Source organism: Nesoenas mayeri, assembly GCF_963082525.1.
Source record: "Nesoenas mayeri genome assembly, chromosome: 5".
NCBI classification, from domain to species: domain Eukaryota; kingdom Metazoa; phylum Chordata; class Aves; order Columbiformes; family Columbidae; genus Nesoenas; species Nesoenas mayeri.
This window is the reverse complement of record NC_137548.1, coordinates 50,662,859-50,676,207: the sequence shown is the minus strand read 5'-3', so window position 1 is coordinate 50,676,207 and position 13,349 is coordinate 50,662,859. Positions and strand designations below refer to the sequence as shown.

The 13,349-nt window shown below is 41.4% G+C and overlaps 1 protein-coding gene across 1 annotated transcript in view; it reads right to left on the bottom strand.

The window, feature by feature from the left end:
- The window catches only part of LOC308040894 (uncharacterized protein), a gene marked incomplete at its 5' end in the record, with an annotated part of 168,326 nt that overhangs the window by 92,084 nt on the left and 62,893 nt on the right, over positions 1–13,349 (bottom strand). Inside the window, one exon of the mRNA XM_080345274.1 lies at positions 3,103–3,196. Coding sequence (XP_080201400.1) covers positions 3,103–3,196 — 94 coding nt within the window. The remainder of the gene's footprint in view (positions 1–3,102; positions 3,197–13,349) is intronic.

Sequence of the window (13,349 nt, the reverse complement as noted above, 5' to 3'; positions counted from 1 at the left end):
GGGAGAAATCATATGCTGCCTCTATGACAAGATCATGCTGCCTTCAGCAGAGGCAAAGCTCACTTGCAGGTTCACTAGAAGACTTCAGAGAAGAGTACAAAGAAAAAGCTCCCCATGGCTTTTCTGCTTTTTTGTAATTGAAACAGTCATTTCTGCACAATACTAAATCAGAAGGAAAGATGAGCCAAGCTAACCACCTCATAAAATTCTGAGTTCCCCATCACACTAGCACCAAGCGCTTTGTACTTGGCCACAGAGAAAGGAGTGGAATTCAAAAGAGTTAAGAAATCTTGATCACAATGATCAGGAAGAACAGTGGTAATGCAAGATACCATTGATCAGTATTCCTTATACATAAAATATGCATCTCAGGGCATGCCTGCAGCACTGGAAGCAGTCTTCCAGCTGAGCAGTCGCTTCTTCCTTCAGTTCTCTCCATGATTTTTCATTACCTCTTTCCATTATTTTTTAATGCTCTTGGGAATCTGGAGAGGTCCAAGATGACTGGAAGTTGGCAAATGTTGTCCCAATCTGCAAGAAGGGCAAAAGAGATGGCCCTGATACCTATAGGCCTGTCAGTCTCACTTCTGTGCCTAGCAAAACTATGGAGAAGATTATTCTGGGAGCTACCGAAAAACACCTGAAAGACAATGCAGTCATTGGTCCCAGCCAGCACAGGTTCATGAGAAGAAGGTCTTGCTTAACACACTTAATTTCTTTCTATGACAAGGGTACACATCTAGTTGACCAAGGGATGCCAGTTGACGTGATCTTTTTGGATATCAGTAAAGCCTTTTATACTGTCTCTCACAGTATCCTCCTGGACAAGATGTCCAGCACACAGATGGATAAACACACAGTGCAGTGGGTGAGCAATTGGCTGACGGGCCAGGCTCAAAGGGTTCTAGTAAATGGGGTTACTAGCGGGGTTCTGCAGGGATGCATCTCAGTGCCAGTACTCTTTAACATCTTCATAAATGACTTGGATGCAGGACTTGATGGAATACTAAGTTTGCTGATGACATAAAACTGGGAGGAGCTGTTGACACTCTCAAGGGCAGAGAGGCCCTGCAGAGGGATTTGGACAAATTGTAGAACTGAGCAATCACCAACCACACGAAGTTCAACAAGAGCAAGTGCTGGATTTTGCACCTGAGACAAGGCAACCCTGGCTGTACCTACAGACTGAGAGACAAGATGCTGGAAAGCAGCTCTGCAGAGAGGGATCTGGGGGTTCTGGCCGATGGCAAGTTGAATATGAGCCAAGTGTCCCTGGTAGCCAAGAGGGCCAACTGTGTCCTGGGTGCATCAAGCACAGCATTGCCAGCCGAGCGAGGGAGGTGATTGTCCCACTCTGCTCTGGTGCGGCCTCACCTGGAGCACTGTGTGCAGTTCTGGGTGCCACAGGATAAAAAGGATATAAAGATACTGGAGGGTATCCAGAAGAGGCCATGATTTGGAAAAGGGTTTAGACTGAAAGCTGTATGAGGAGCAGCTGAGGTCACTTGGTTTGTTCAGCTTTGAGAAGAGGAGACTAAGGGGAGACCTCATCACAGTCAACAGCTTCCTCACAAGGGGAGAAGGAGGTGCTGATCTCTCTGGAGACCAAAGACAGAACCTGAGGGAATGGCAGGAAGATGTGCCAGGGGAGGTTTAGAATGGATATTAGTAAAACGTTCTTCACCCAAATGATTCTATGACTCAGGCTCACTTTTAGCTATTTTTCCTTAAAACAATTACTTTTACTCAATATTCAATTTCTGACAGGTATTATTCTCTACATATGCTGTAAGCAGCTCTCTAGAAGCAACCTTTCTTATTTTATGAATAATTTGTAATTTACGCATCTGCAATATTGACAAAGGTTAGAAATACACATTGTGTCCAATTCTCTTTCCTATAACCTTGCAACACAGAGCTTGAGGCCTTTTCCTTTTAAAGCACTACTTTCTCCTGCTATTGCCATTAGTTCTTGGGAGAATCAGTTACCTGAACACAATTGCTTCCCTCATGCCAACCCCATATCCCAAACATCTACACCATGTCAACATTCAATTCCACTTAATTGTACAAGCATCCTACACTCCCTTAAGCACTTATTATTTTTTGTTCATTAAGTTATCTTCAAATAAAACACTTGCACCTACGTAGACTTGCTCCTGCCCTTCTAGTCTTGCAGATGGTTTCCACACAGGAGATACACAACTGACATATTCAGCTTCCCCAGACAGCACGAGACAGGAAAACACTTGTCTGAAAACCAGAGATGGCTTTTCAAGCAATTGTTATGCCATTGCTTTGAAGGGTACAAAATATCAAAATCACCTCAGTGATTTATTGAGCTATTGGCGGAAGAGAACTATTGACAAAAGAATCACAGGCAAGTTACATGAACATTCACTGATAGCTGGTAGGGGTAGGGAAGCATGTTCTTCACTGTATTTGTTTCAGGTAGAAATTAAAAGAGTTTGAGGGAATTAGATTTTTCCAGAGTTTTCATTTGGTATCTAAATAGCACTGAATTAGCTAGCTCTCTTACACTGCTGGGAAAATTCCAGTCTCTCATTTTAAGTGCTTACCTAGAAACAGATTCAGTAACATTCCAGCACTGAGAAACCCTCTCCTTTCACCTGCCTATGACTACATGCCACACATGTATGATGGGTTCAATTTCTGGCCTTCTGAATTAGTCAAGAAGTTTAATCTTCTTTGCACAAGGAATAATTTTTTCTCCTCTTTTTACTTAAATTTGTTTTTCTTTCTGAAACTGTTCTCAGGAACAAAGTTTTTCATCTAATTCTCTTCTTGGCCATTGGATGAAAAACTAGAAAACACAATGTGCGTATTCTTCCATCATCCCCCACCACAAACCTCAGCACAAGGTACGGGTGGCCAGAAGAGTTTGCAATGCTGAGCTTCCAGTATGAGCTCTTGGGGTGGGGGGAAAGGTATGTATCCATTTGGCTTGAGACTGGTAAATCCATTTTGCTTTTTGCACTAGTAGGTAAACTGACCAAGTATAGATAGAGAAAAATATTATTGTCACATATTATAGCTAACAAATCCTTACTGGGGAAAACAGAGTGTGTAGGAGAAACTCACTGTCACTGGTGGTTGTCCAGATGACACACAAGATGCAGTTGGAAGAAGCTTTTGATGTCCCACAGCAATAACAGCCAGCACTTCAGTGATGGCACTGCAAGACACAAAACAACAGACCCATGAGTAAAACAGGCAGATGGTCATCAGGGGTCACTTCAGGAACAGACTTTCTAATCCAGGATTACAGGTCCCTGTTTCACTATCCCCTTCCCCTCCCCTCTGTACTTCCCCACACACTCTTCAACCTCAATTAATTTTGTTATTAAAATGAAACTTAGGTCACCAAATAAAGACTGACTTACTGGAGAAGATCTCTTCTTGCACATTTCCAATACAGGATTTTAAAAAACATCTAAATGAGGAGACATTAACTCATTGAATCCATATGCAAACTAATAAAGTAAGAGTGAAGATGCAATGGCATGCTGGGCATGCATAGAAAAATCCATGTAAAGACTGCCTATAGAACAGCACCCTGTAATTTATGATCCACCAGCATCCCAAGAAACAAGCTTTGTTGTTCCCAGGGAAAAATGCACAGAAAGCATTTGTAAGAGAGCACAAGCCTATGTATCCTATGCAGGGAGGAGGCCACAATAAGGGAGAGTAAAATTGATAAATATTTCTAACCATTCCAGTTTCTGAGATTGACAAATGCCAACAAAGCAAGGTCAGCTGGTAGAAGCAAAGGCCCACAAATGAAAAGCACCTTCTGCTGGGAGTGGTAACATTGCACGAAAATGGTGCTGCAGAGGGAAAAGTAACCTCGTAGCTGTACTCAAATGCATAGCAATATTCAAATACATAACCAACCAACACTTTAGTTCTACCTACAGAAATACCAGTAATGTCTGTATTGTAGACAAACGCTTCTGAAAGAAATTAAGCCCTTCCTTTTCCACTACAGCTTTATCGTTATAGTGGATCATGAATTACACTACTGTTTCATGCCACAAGATTTCTGCTAGTATATACATCTCATTAGCATTAAGTTTGGAACTGCAGAGAGGTTGTAGTTAAGTACAACACAATTAGCCCCACTGTAAATTACTTCGAGTTAGAAAGCCAGCCCTGACAAAAGAACTATGATATTGCTGCTGACCACAGACAACCAAGACTGTAGATTATTTACCCACTTGGAAGACATTAGGTCCGTAGACCAACTGTGCCTGTTTGCCACAGTGTAACTCCTAGTTTTTGTCGCGGGGTTTTTTGGTTGGGATTTTTGTGTTTGTGGTGTAGGGTTGGTTTGTTTGTTTAATCTTGCTATTTTAGGTGCTTAATGCCACTCATTTCCAGATCGTCTAAAAACCTGGTACAAACAGAAAGCAGACTACATCCCTGTCATGTGCAGGAGTGCTGCTGTCTGACATTTCACTGCCACATAAATCAAACAGGCTCCAAAGGAGAATCAGCAATGCATTCCCTAAATAATACTTTATTTTGTTGTTTCTTTTTTTTTTTTCTAAAACACAGAACTAAGGAAGCAGATATTAAGTGCTTATTGAGGAGAGCTACCTGATGATTTTTAGATGGTATTTTTTCTAAACTTGACAAATACCAGAAGCAACATCAGCTTTTTAGGCAAAAGGCATCTGAAAGCAAAATCCTTCTTTTAAACTAGAGTCACTCATAACAGAAAATATGCTTCCTAGAAAAACAAATTCAATCATGAAGCAAGAACAAGCTAGAAGACTTAGTAATAACAATGCAAATGAATCCTTCTTTCTCCATGACTTTTGTGGACTGGCGTTGGCTGGTTCTGCTGGTTCTTGGCTACTGTGAAAAAGAGAACAAGCTAGACAGACTACTGGCTTGACCCAGTCTTACCATCCATTTGCATTCCCAGAGAGTACAGTGCAGTAAACACAAGCACAGATGCACAAGAACACATTTCATGCCTTATTCTTTCTACAGGAATGCATGGGGAAGTATGTAGCTAAAGCTTTATCTACACTGCAGTGACACATGCTTTCAATACAGTCAACAATCAGCTCAAGAGGTCAGTCAGAGAAGACATAGAAGCACACACACAACATTGCCTCCAGTGAGGCTGGGTAGCTGTGTATAACCCAGTACCACCATATCATTAACATCATGCCTGTTAAACAGTGTTAATGAAAGCTAGGTCACGTATGGCTGTTTAGGCTGCAAAGCTGCCTCCTGAAACAGAGGTTGTCCCTGACACCAGAAGCAGCAGCTTTACACTAATAAGAAGGTGTGATCTCAGTAGGCTGCATCTAAGACTACTACTCAAGTCTAGAAGACATCCAAAATCCTCCTCTTTTGAGTATCATAGTAATTACACAGATTTCCCTTGAATCACAGAACAGCTGGGTTTGGGAGATCTCTGGAGATCCACTAGTCCAATGCAGCTGCTAAAGCAGGTTCATCTAGAGCAGGTTGCACAGGAATGCATCCAGGCAGTTTGTGAATATCTACAAAAAAAGAGACTCCACAACCTCTCTGTGGACTTTCCAAAACATAAGCCCAGGTAACTACAGTTTCAGGGCAGAAGGTGCTGGCACCACCTGCAGAGAGAACAGTGCTCCACTTCCCTCTGCACAAAACCTCAAGCAAAACATTTTGTCTGCTTTGTGTCCTCCTTTCATTCCTGAGTATCTGGTTTTGTTCTTTGTCTCCTCTTTTGACCATGGACTACCTTTGACAAGATGTTTACGTCTGTTTACCATGCATTGCTGAGCACAACAGGGCCTCTAAGCATTAACATTAATAACAACAGGAATGTCAGCTGCAGTGTAACCCCAATCAGCGCTACAGGCTCTCCTGAAACGCAGCTACACCAGACTGCTCCAGAGACCAGAGGGTTGTGTTTAATCTTTCTATCCTGGCTTGTGTCAAACACTTCCTGGCTCCCTGGCATGTACCACAGAACCTGGAGTCCATCTAAAGAGAAGTCTCTGACATCTCCCAACCATTTAGATTTTTTTTCAGGCAAACTTCACAGGGGAAACTACAGCCTAGCAAGAGCAGGTAGATACAGTCTTAATGCCTAAATTCAAACTCTCCAATTAAAAACCTGTCAAGGACAGCTCAGCTTTCCAGGAACTTGGACACCCTGACCTAGACCAGAGTCCTGCTCTCTGATTTTTTTGCTTTGAAATGCCTATACTTGCTCTCTCCACTCTTGCATCCTTCTCTGGAAATTGTTCTCAGAGACAAAGATCAAGGTGACTTTCTGCTGTTCCTTATATTTGTCTGCACATTGGTCAAGGAATCTGGTTTCTAGATGTAGGACACCTCTCAGCATCCTAGTACTGTCCTGAGCTTGCTGCTACTTCTTAGAATTATAGAACGGTTTGGGTTGGAAGGGACCTTAAAGATCATCTAGCTGCAACTCCCTTGCCATGGGCAGGTACACCTTCCACTAGATCAGGTTGCTCAAAATCCCATACAATCTGACCTTGGACACTTCCAGGGACAGAGTATTCACAACTTCTCCAGGAAACCTGTTCCACTGTCTCACCACGCTCACAGTAAAGAATTTCATCCTAATATCTAATCAAAATCTATCCTCTTCTAGTGTAAAACCGTTAACCCTCCTCCTATCACTCCACTCCCCAATAAAGAGCTCCTGGCCATGTTTCTTGTAGGCCCCTTTTAAGTACTGAAAGGCTGCAGCAAGGTCTCTCCGGAGCCTTCTCTTCTCCAGGCTAAACAACACCAACTTTCTCAGCCTTTCCTCATGAGCAAGGCAGCCCAGCCCCCTGATCATCTTCTGGCCCTCCTCTGGACCTGCTTGAGCAGGTCCATGTCTTTCTTATGTTGGGGGCCCCAGAGCTGGATGCTGTACTCCAGGTGGTGTCTCACAAGAGCAGAGTAGAGGGGCAGAATCACCTCCCTCGACCTGCTGGTCTCACTTCTTTTCATGCAGCCCAGGATACGGTTGGCTTTCTGGGCTGTGAGTGCACAAACTCATATTCAGGTTTTCATCCATCAATACCCCAAAGTCCTTTTCCACAGGGCTGCTCTCAACCCACTCATTCTTTAGCCTGTATCTATGTTTGGGATTGCCCCAACTCATGCAGACTTTGCACTTGGCTTTGTTGAACTTCATGAGGTTCCCACAGTCTCTGTTCTGCTTTCAACTACTGCAACTGTATCAGGAAACTTACTGACTGCCTGTATTCTTGCATTAGCAGATAGTGCCTATAAAATAAAAAAAAGCTATTCTGTGAAGTCCTACCAAACACAAGAGGCTGTGAAATTTCTATTTTAAAAATAAAAGCAGCATTCATATCTGCTTTAAGATAAAAATAACAAAAAGAAACGTCAGCAAGTTTCATCTCTGTACCACCACACACCGGTCTCCCACCCACCCCCACTTTTTTCCTTTTTTTTTTTTGTTTGTTTGTTTGTTTTAAGGTAATGTTGTATTTCTTGCCTGCACGCTCTTCCCTCAAACAAAACTCCACCTGACATCTTAGAATCATCATGCTTATTTGAAATCTCTTCCTTCAATTCATTGCTTGATGCAAGACATCTCCTTGCTCTCACAAAAGATTACAACTCTCCTGCCGTGCCCATACCATCATCATGTACTCAAATGCAGCAGATTTGCCAGACGAGCTACCTCCAGCTAATATCTGTGCAAGCTTCGATACTTGAACTACCCTTTTGGATTCCCCTACGGTTTGCATATATATATATATAAAAATATATATATATATATATATGCATATATATATTCCGTAGGGGAATATATAAATTGATACAACCTTCCCACTCCTATTTTAGGATTTCCTGAACTCTATGCTATTCTTATATCAGCATTAACCCTGACAACCCTATTCCTGCAACATGTGTTTCACTCTTGTCTTAGAAAATGACTGGATTGATTCTGCTCTTTAGAGTTACTCTTTACAAAGTCCAGAATATGGGACTGTAGCACACTTGCATATCAGCTCTTAAACTGATGAGCACATGAGCTCTTCAGTAAACACTTAATCAAATAAAGCTCCAGCTCATAGCTACGTGCCCTATACTAGAAAATGGTAGAGAGCTGCAAACATTACTGATGAACTGTGATCCTGTGTGCTTGAGACACATGTACAACTTATAACTATAGACATCTCTTCTCTGTTCAAGATTAAGGGTCCAAGGGATATTCTTTTACCGAACTACACTTAAAAAACTAGACCATCGCTCCTGCTAATTCAGAAGTGACTGATCCTGAGCACAGCTACATGTCTGGCAGACTGTAAGATATCTGACCTCTTTCTACTCTATTGTATGTATTACTGTAATACTGGACACTGTCCAGTACTGTATTAAACAACATAACCATCTGTCACGTGTTGTTTAATCTTTTAGCAACATTCCAGAGAGAATTGCATGGCCTGGAATATTCTCTTAACAAGGCTTTGTTAAATATTTGCGCTGTGTTCCTGCTTGCAAGGATATCTGTGCTCAGCACTTAGCACTGAAAGCTGCAAGATCTGTGATCCTCCTTAGGCTGCTCTCAAGTCTCAGCCTGACCCGTGAGAAAGTTCCCTCTTCTCCTGCAGGGGAACTCTCATTTTTATTGCTTTTATTCTCAAATACAGAGCAGAAAGATGAGGCTTTAAGCTCTTATGTACCCTGGGCATTCTAGATGAAATCAGCAACATGAACAACGCACGCTTTGGGAGGATGAGGCTGTCCCAGTGCAGCCTGAGAAGGCAGTTACTCTTCAAAGCAGGTAAACCTACAAGGGAGGCTGAAATGTGGCAGATTCCTGAGGGTCTCTCTGCATCAGCCCATGTTTTCCATCATGGTCATCCAACTCTACATGTCTGCCTTTGTATGTAGTGTAACTAGATCCCAAGGAGATGTGTGCTATACAGTTATAGAAAACAAACAAATTCCAGAGTGTTGTGCTAGGCAATTTATTTAGATTGCCAGACATCACCACTCAGACATTATTGTGATGTGCACTCACAGTTTAACAGTTTCAATATTCATAATTAAATCAAAGTGATTAGAAGTTCAAAATATGAAACCCTGATTAAGGTCAGCAGCTTTAAACTTGGTTTCTATTTTTAGCTGTTATGCTTGAAAAAGGGCTGATTCGCCTTGCTTAGTAACTATAAAAAACATATATATATCTAGAAAGAAATACCCCATACACTAAAGTTAAGCACGCAAATTTGTTAAGGAAGGTTCATCACCATTCATTTAACTACGTAGTTATACAAGAAATGATACATATATTCAAGTTTCAATTTTTGCTATTTTTAGATGAATGCATAATGGATTTCCTTTCTACTAAAGTTGGAGTTGGATTTGTTTTGTTTGTTTGTTTTGTTGAAGTTTTTTTATTGTTTAACTTTTACTATGTCATGCTGTCCTTGGAGGAAAATTGAAACCAAATTAAAATCTGCAGAAATAGCATTTATTTACTACCTAAACTGTCCCAAACTTGATGGTTCATGAAGAAAGTAGGTTTATCAAAACAAACTTTACCTTTAAAACTATTTTTAAAATAGCATTGCCTACAGTGAGAGAAAGAAAAAGTAAATGGTTCTACTAGAATAAAGAGAATATCTCCCCATCTTTCATTTAGTCTTTAATCCTTCTCTGGTGCAAGCTATATAACATTCTCAACTCTAAATCAAGTCTCACAACTTCACGAGTTACCTGTTGTGGAACTGATACTGCTGAGAAATTTAAGTGACAAATATTCTCCCTACTCCTGCAGAATAGGCTATTTCTCTCACAGGTTATCCTGGCACTGTAGTGAACTCTTTTTCCAGACAATTAAGCCATTGATTTCCTGTGGTTTGAGCCCCTCCATTTTCCTTTAAAGCCCTAGCCAAACTTGCACTAGTAAATACTTTTTTAATTTAAGTGCTATTAAATGGTTTGGAAAAGTTTAAGTCTTAACCCGATTTGTCATTATTTCAAATTCACCATTGAAGAGGTTTCTTTTCAGATAATTCATTTCATTTCATCTATGAGATTATACACATACACAAATACAGATATAGCACTGTTGAAATGCATTGATTCCAGTACTCGGCCAGTGATTCTTAAAAATGTTTTAGGTTTTTCTGAAACATACGGTGCTATTAAAATATGACAGGTACTCAGTTCCTGAAATATATTCTCAGTGGACACAGCCAACTATTTCTCACAGTAAGCCTTTAAGTAGAGATCATAGGTATTTTCTAAAGAAAGGAGAAAGGAGTTACTCCAGTTCCCAGAGAGCTGACTCATCTCTTAGAGCATCACAAGATTGCATGTATTTGTCCCTCTATCATCTTTAAAAGCACAAGGACTAACCTTCCCATGCTGTGACAGGTGTGGACCTGACACACTATGAGGAAGGCAGCACCGGCGACAGCAGGATCCTGCCCGCTCTCCAAGCGCTCTCTGAGCAAGGGCAGCACAGCACTGCCTGAGATAACTGATGGTTTACCAGCTAGGCCCAGGGTCACAGCACACTCTTTCAGAAACCCACATAATATTGTGGCATATCCTATCTTTGCCCTTTATGGTAACTTTACAGAGTAAAACCAACACATTCTCAGTTTTAAGGAAAGACTAGATCTTTTTTTCTCCTAAACCAACTATCCAAAACACACAAAACAAATAAGTTTTCCATCTCGGGTTGTAGCAACCCCTTCAGCTCTGATCTTCCATCAGAGCAACTGGATCTGGCCACAGGTCCCTGTGCTGGCAGAGCTGTGTAGCATCCGCTGTGAGCACATCAGGCAGCTGTTACACATTAACACGCTTTTTTGTTGGGCCAGAATTGCTGCACCTATGGCAGGCACTTTGTCGTAAATGAAGAGCTTCTGTGCAGTAACTGAAGTGTGCTGCTGTCTGGCAATGGTGAGAGCACTGGATGCCACCCAGTCAGTGAGTGAAGTAAAGCACAACTCATATCTATCTGGGCCAGGATAGCTGCATTCACATTGTCCAAAGGGTTCTTCATTTTGACAAGTGTTGTTCTACGCAACTTTCTGACAGTCTTAACCACTAGATTTCCCCAGAGACTTGTAAGCTTACCCCTTCTGTCTGGGGTGAGCACTCACATTCAGTTTGCTTCCAGCCAAACCCCTTTAGAAATACATTTATGTTTCCTTGTCACAAAGCATCCTCAAGACTTCACAACTTGCTGCCCTGCCCTTCTCAAGTCCTGCAAAAATTTGGATGCCTTGGGTAACACCCACAAGTACATAGTCCCAGTGACAAGAGGCTCATTATAGGATAACTGCACAAAACACAATGAAAATTTATTTGTGGTATACAGAGGAGTGAAATCATCACCTTTCAAGCAGAACCTGTAATAGTCTCCAACACACACTTATTTGTGAAGTCTAGAAAGCACCTAAACCAGTACCTACATACTAGGTCTCTATATCAAAAATACTAAACAACTATACACATTGCTGGTACCTCAAACACGTTTATAGGGTTGTTAGCATCACTAGGTCTCAGCAAAACCAAACCAATATTGTTTTCTGTGTTTGCTTTAAGTCCCACTATAGAAATGAAGGTTAGCTTATAGCTTCAGAATCAACATCTTTAAACTATTTGGATGCATTTGAAAGTTTTGTGCTGAGTCAGTTACTGTAATGCCACATCATACCATATTAGTTAAAGCAACTTGATGCAGACACCATTCTTTATGTCCTTGCTAGATCCCTGTTATACAGGCAAAGCAATTATGAAAGGGACTTGAGTCTTTCTTCTCTGCCCCTCAGTTCTCACACACAACAGAGAGAACACTCCAACTAACTGGTCCATCTGCCCTTTGATAGCAGAAATCGCCTCTCACGATACCTATTTACTATGTCCAGCTCTGGGAATTTCTGGGTTTGTTTGGGGCAGACTGGGCAGTACAGCATACAAATAATTACCTGTTTATACTTAACAAAAAAGAGGAAAAGAGGAAAAAATACATACATACATATATATATATATATTTATATATATAAAAAGCTCCATACAAGCTTATCACTAGGTAGAAAGTCCATCTTGAAGCTTCAGAAAAGTATAGACAGCAAAAAGGAAAATCCAAATTTAAAGTATTTCCATTTGATTGTCCTTCTGTCTTGCAGTTTGGTACAATCAGACAAGAGTGGGTCAGGTAAACTAAAAGCTACTGGTAGAGATTAGACTTGCAGGGATAGCAGCTGTTCACTGGTATTCTAACAGCATTTCTTGTTAGAACCACACCAGGCCCACAAGTCAATAACAACTGTAATGTCTGTCTTTACCTTTCCCCAGCAGTTTCTGCCATCTGCCTTTGCTCTTCTGTCTCATCTTCAGTCTGGCACAGTCTAAAATTGCTCTCTAGTTTATACTTCATATGCATGTTGTTATTCACTTTGAACAGCTAGTGTTGTACTCTGTTGCAAACGCAATGCTTGGCTGATGCCCATCCATTACAATTAGCATGCACTACCCTAATGCAAACAAAACACCTCCCAACTCAGAACCCATGCAAGCAGGCCCCTTATGGAATGCCTGCTCATACAGCACTGTAAGCATCTGGCATTGTTTGGGGCCTGTGAGTTATCTGGTCCTGGCCCTGAGCAGATGGCTAACCAAAGCAAGTATTTAATTTTCAACTATGAGAAATGCTGCTGTGGCTACCTACAGTGAGACTATACTTAAGAAATGTGGCTGTATCAAAACTTTGTATCACTTAAGATGCAAGTAAACTCCTGCTATGAAAATAACATCCTCTTGCTTCTGGTTTGCTTTAACATTAGGCAGTCCACGAGAGATAAGTCAGAGGGATGACACCTCACAGCTGGATGGGAACAAGAGCCAAAAGCCAGCCACAGAAGTCAAGCAAAGTCTAGAACCAGCTGGGAAAAAAGCAGTTCCTCATTATGAGCAGGCTCTGAAGTATAAGCTGATAAAAGTTGCTCATGCTCTACAGAGCAGGAGAGAAAGTTAAGAAACAACATACAAACATAGAAATAGAAGTTGTTTCTTGTACCTGGTCCATGCTTTCCATGACATGCCAATGCCATAATATTTACAACACTAAGGCAGATAAACAATTTCATCACCAGTCAACGCAAGTCCAGCCAGCAGTTCCACACTATGTCCTTTCTATACCTTAATCACTCAATGTAGGTGACATAAACAGTTACAGTTTTATCACAGTATCACAGTATGTTTGGCATTGGAAGGGACCTCAAAAGATCATCTAGTCCAATCCCCCTGCTGGAGCAGGAACGCCTAGGTGAGGTCGCACAGGAACATGTCCAGGCGGGTTTTGAATG